We start from the raw sequence: 6,066 nt of genomic DNA on the forward strand, positions 1-6,066 counted from the left end.
CTTTAAAGGATTTGGGACAGCTCCATTTCTTCTTAGGACTTGAGATTCGGTATTTCTCTGGAGGTATTTATGTTTCTCAAACCAAATACACCAAAGACTTACTGACCAAAGCAAAGATGCTAGAAAGCACTAGTTTGTCAACTCCTATGGCCATCAAAGAACAAGCCAACCCCATTGATCACAAGCCCGTCAATGCAACCGAATATAGACGATTAGTTGGAGGGCTCCAATATCTCACTCTAACAAGGCCGGACATCGTTCACGCAGTCAATAAGGTATGTCAACATTTTCAAACACCCACTGAGGCTAATTTACGTGCTGTTAAACGTATTCTCAGGTACTTAAAAGGGAGCTTGGATTATGGGATCAGATTTCTCCAACAAAGCTCTCTTAATATTACTGCCTTTTGTGATGCTGATTGGGGAGGCTGTCCAGACACTCGGAGAAGTACCACGGGATATTGTGTCTATATGGGTGCAAATTGCATCTCATGGTCTTCAAAACGACAGCCAACTGTCTCTAGATCCAGTGCTGAAGCTGAGTACCGAGCCCTTGCTTCTACAGCAGCAGAACTCACATGGATCACATACCTGTACCGAGAAATTGGCATTCCTCTTGCTCAACCTCCACAAATTTTAAGTGATAATTTAAGTGCCTTGTATATGACTATTAACCCAGTCTTTCATGCTCGCTCGAAGCATATTGAATTAGATTATCACTTCATTAGAGAAAAGGTTGCTGATGGTGCCTTGGTTACGAGGTTTGTCCCTTATTCGTTACAAATTGCAGACGTTTTTACTAAGGCTTTGTCAAAAGCCATGTTCCGCGATTTCAGATACAAGCTTGGCGTTCATCAAATGTCACTTGCCAGCTTGAGGGGGGATGTTAAGCAAGTTAACCAAGATTACCAAAAGGAAAGTCATCAACGGTCAAGTCAACAAAGGGTTTATCACTCCACACAGCTTGCTCACGTCAAAGCTATTTGTCAAGGAATATCTCCAGCACGATTTTTACACTTGAATGCCAATATCATGTAGGAATATTTCATTCCTATTTTATAAAGATATTGTGCAATAGTTTAGGAAGTTACTTATTTTTCCTTTAATATTATTAAGCCTTTCAACGGCTACTTTGTCTTTATTTTGTATAAATAACTCTGTAAAATTCATTAAAATTACAGAACAAGAATTATACTCTTCATAGAATTTCTTTCACCAACCACCACCAGCCAAATCACAGCCAACTCCGCTATAAACCGCCATGAATCACAGCCACACTTACTATAAGTCGCCATTGCTTCAAGTTACTTTTTCGATCAAATTGACACAAGTTGATTGTCACAGCCGACATGAACTTGCTCCGAGCTATTGTCTGTTCTAGATCCAACGCCCCTCGTCCAAAACATGGCAACCAACCGCCAACGACACCAAATGCAAGAGTTGAGCATTATTTAGAGTTTTGAAATTGTCTGGAAACTTGATAATTAATGGCAAACTATTGTCCATACCTTCTATTTATCATGTGTCGGACTTATTTGCACACACTCGTCCTGAGAAATTTCTTGGTTGGTTGGACAAGGTTGAACATTGGTTTGTAGTTTTGCGTACTCCTAAAGAAAAACAAATTTCATTTACTGTTTGTAAATTGAGATTTAGTGTTTCAGAATGGTGGGAACAATTGTAATATTCTTGACTTGACCGAGGCAAATGCAAAATTTGATCATGGAACCATATGAAGCATATTTTGCGATCTGATTTTATGCTTATGAGTTTAAATAATTTTATGGATGCAAATATTATTATAAACTTGAAGAGGATATAATTACAAGGTCTTTTAGGGGGCTAAGCTTTTCAATTCAAAATAAGATGCCTACATACACTATCTACACTTTATAACATGCAATTTATTTAGCACACAAATCAAGTCACAAATCGAGACACAGTGTAAAAGAAGCTTTAATGACGTGATTAAAGAATTGAAGAAACCAAAGATTAAATCAAAAAATGGTGTCTCTATGAGAATGCCTAAAGATGTACCAATGATTTCCACCTGTCGTTAAGGAAGAAGACTCGTGTGAGATGCCGGAAGAAAAGACAATTTCTAAGATGAAGATATTATTAAAGAAGAAGTACAACCTACTCTTGATTTGAGCATTAAGCCTAACAATACGATCGAGGTTGTGTAGTAAAATCAAGTTGAAGAAACTGCAATGATCGAAATGGTTCTACGGATTTACATTATGGACAAGAAGGTTGTGTTTGCAAAGATTTAATTTGAAAGGTAAAATTTGTTGGAAAGCATATTGAGCGACAAATAGGGAAGGTTAAGAGTTATTTGATCATTGTTCGCTCTTGAAGTCTTCATCGCCTCGAAGAATGTATAAGCAAAGGAAATTGATGAAGTATAAATCCTTCAAAGTTTCGACAAAGATTGATGACAAAGACTATAGGTTCAAATTACAAGATGATTTGGTCTTACATTACAAGTTTCATCCTCAGATTGTATTCAAACTTGAGGACGATTTTCTTTTAAGAGGGTGAGACTGACATAGCATGTTATTTTAGGATTCAAGAATTTTATTATTTTAGGATTTTCTATAATTAGAATCAATTAAGGTATGTATCTTAATCTTTTATTTCTATTATAATTGTGATTTAGTTTTCATTTTTAAGTTAATTTAGAGAAGTAGGCTTTCTCTATTATAAATAGGGAGGTCTTGTTATTGCTTTGATAACTTCAACTTCAATTATTCAATAAAATCCCTTTTTTCTATTGGGATTATCTATAAAAAAAAAAAAACTCTCTTATAGAGTTGTTTGAATTAGAATATCATCTAATCTCACTTTACGCATTATTAAAATCTCACTGAGTTTTTTTTAATTAAAATAAGAACTAATCACGCTTCGATGTACAATATTAGAACGATATCTAATATTATCGACCCTATCAATTCTACTTCCGCTACACCTGCTCCGTCACAAATGCATTAATGGTGGATTCTCGTAGCACTAAGGAAACTTGCTTATAGCTAAATGTACTCAGATTTGAATGATTTCCGTATGCTTCACATTCATGAAGGAGCTCTCTGGATAAATGATTTGTCATTTGGAAAGAAAAAGTTATTCAATTATTTGCAATTGCTCTTGGTTTTTCTTCGTAGGAGGTGGAGAACTAGGGGAGAGAGATAACAAATTCAGTAGAAGGATGAGAGAGAATAGAGTATTAATGAGAAAAGAGAGAAAAAAAATTATTACTGATATTAATACAATCACGTCATTTAATTGTAACCATTCATTTTTTGTTTAATCTAATGACTCAAAATTATTGTAAAAAATTGTGTTTATATTTTTGTCTTCTCAAACCTTATTGAACCTGCCCCATAAAAAAATTATACAATATTTTGTACTTTTATCATGAGTTGTGCTAGATCAGTTCCAGTTGCCTTTGGGCCTTTGGGAGTGTCTGATACAGTCGCTGCTCTACAAAAGGACGCGTGTCCTCCTTTCCTAGACGTTCGTGCGGACTTGAAGGCTTTTCTTGGTTTCAATTATGACATTATAATTAGTCTTCAGCTATCGGCAGTAGAGCGCGATTGCCAGTAACTACCCTTTAAAACAATAACACCCTTTACGATATTAAGTACTTGTTCAATTTATTTTTCGAAAACAAATGAATTATTTTCTGGAAATAGATTAGCAGATCACGTGATTATTATTATTATTTTTTAACTAATAAACCAATTAATGTAACTGATAAAAGAAGTTGTACAAAGAAAGAAAATAGTTAGTTCTTCAAGGATTTGGATACTCAGTAGATAAAGAAAATTTTAATTCTGCAAGGAATTGGATACGATATGATTCCTTAAATTGCTTGCAGTGGAATAAAAGTGGGGATTATTAATAAGAAATAACGTTGGGTGAATAGCCACTGCCTTTTCAGAGGCAATGTGAGGACTGGGAGAGGGAAATAGCATGGTTCTTACGGTTATTCACAAATGGGCTCAGTGCCCATTAAGATTTAACACACAATGGTCACAGATGCTGGTTGCCTTGATAAAAAACTACATCACATACATTTTATTTGGCAAATTCAGAATTGATTCACATTTTTTATTTATCGAAATCATCTATATGAAGCTATGCTTATCCAAAATAACTACATCACATTCATTTTTATTTTTTTTTCCTCCTCCCCTTCTCGTTGTCCAAAATAACCATCAAAATGGTTGGTGGGTTTCATTGATCGAAAGAAAGAAAGTATGCATTCATAACATGATTTTATTTAAAGAGACATATGACAATAACAAGATATAATTATTGTAAAACAAACATATTTTTAACTTTATAAGCATATCATCATTACTCTATATAGGAAAAAAAAACTCTTTTATTCAAAGTAACATACATGAAATTAACTTCCTACTTCCCTATGAATATGCTAGGGTTAGAGGAAGCATAAGCCTTGATGCTAGGTTCTTGTTCATATTTATCCATGTCCTCCTTAAACATTACCACCCATGCTTCTATTCCTTCACCATCGCTTGAGCTTGATAAAATTGCAAAATCAAGTAATAAGAAGGGCCCGACACTGAACCAAACAGGCTTCCCCCAGCCAAAATCAACTTCATAACAAGGCAATCCAACCACACTAGTTAAAACAAACGACCTTGAATCCTCCCATGTTTCTTCCATATCCTTTATGAAACCTAAGTGCTCATTACTATGCATCACTTCTCCTCCCATTCTCTTTGCTTTGATCACTTCTCTTACTAAACTTGCTACCTTTATGGCATCATTCTCGGCTAGTGACCATTCTGCCCTTGCAAACCAAAAAATGTTACCCCTGCACCGTGGAATCATCGGTGGATTCGTCTTGTTACGCACATTCATAGTATAATACATAGCATGAGAATACAACTTGTTATGAATTTCCCTCTTTCTTTCCCCAGCAATAGCAATGAAGGCACCCCAAATGAGTGCTGATGCAACCCCGAATCGTGTTGCTTGTAACCTATCATCAAAATTATTACCCATTAGCTCTTTATTCATCTTCTCCTTTAGAGCTGCTATCTTCTTGCTATCAAACAACAATCTTTTGAATACAATGTTGCCTGAAGATTGTGGGCTTGTGACGATTTGATACGGCTTCGGAAAATTTACCGGCGGAAACAAAGAAGTGCAATCTAAAACGACATTGTTATTGAAAATATTATCATTATCATTAATCACCCCACGAGTGATTTCGCCCGACGTTTTCATGAAGTTAAATATTGCTGAACCATCGGCCACTCCATGCGAAAAACAAACACCAATTGCCATTTCACCGCCGCTGAACAAATTTACTTGGACTGCCAAAAGTTCTCTTTCAGAAATATCTAAATTCGATAACTGGGGACTAGGTGGGATTAATTGTAGTAGCAGCTCCATATCTGGTGGTTGAAGAAACTTTGATATATCACAGCCAACAATTGCAGCCCCAGTAAATGCAGCCCCATGGTCATTGCAGTCGACTGAAAAGCTATCAATCAATCGTCCAGCAAAAGGGTAGTAGTGCGTTAATGATTTTGCGAGAGACTGCTTCAACAAATCGGATTTTTTTCTGAGATCTTGCTGTTTGCAATTGGTCGAGTAGAAGAAAACAAGGGACACGTAAAGTTTAGAACACAATTGATCAGGCAATGAAAGCTTATAGGTTCTGAGATGTTTTGGTGTTGGAGATGAGGTTTGATTGCTTCGGTGGAAATGATTTGAACATCAGAAGTGGCAGTTTTTATACTTCTTTTCGTGAAGATTTGGATATTATTGGTGACCAACTTGGAAGCAGTGATTCGGAATATATTTTTGAGTATCACTGCCATATTTACTCTTTGAGAATTTCTCCAAGTGACTGTGAGTGGCGTATTGTGTTTCCAAATCTGTTGTATATATGGGAGTTTCCAGCAAAACTAGTTATCTACAAAATAAAGATAAATGATTATTTAATTCCTATATTATGAGTTAAATGTTTGTTTAGTTTTATATTTTAAAAAATATCTCAAAACACCTCTTCAGTTAAATATGTTACATT

The 6,066-nt window shown here is 35.5% G+C and overlaps 1 protein-coding gene across 1 annotated transcript; it reads right to left on the minus strand.

The window, feature by feature from the left end:
- Positions 1-4,418: 4,418 nt before the first annotated feature.
- On the minus strand, positions 4,419-5,857 carry LOC102609034 (stemmadenine O-acetyltransferase-like). The gene is made up of 2 exons (XM_006464791.2): positions 5,814-5,857; positions 4,419-5,730 (listed from the first exon to the last, which is right to left on the minus strand). Exons 1-2 carry the CDS (start codon positions 5,855-5,857, stop codon positions 4,419-4,421), a joined length of 1,356 nt encoding a protein of 451 aa, XP_006464854.2.
- Between the last annotated feature and the right edge of the window lie 209 nt (positions 5,858-6,066).

This window comes from Citrus sinensis, chromosome 7 (assembly GCF_022201045.2).
Source record: "Citrus sinensis cultivar Valencia sweet orange chromosome 7, DVS_A1.0, whole genome shotgun sequence".
Lineage (NCBI taxonomy): Eukaryota > Viridiplantae > Streptophyta > Magnoliopsida > Sapindales > Rutaceae > Citrus > Citrus sinensis.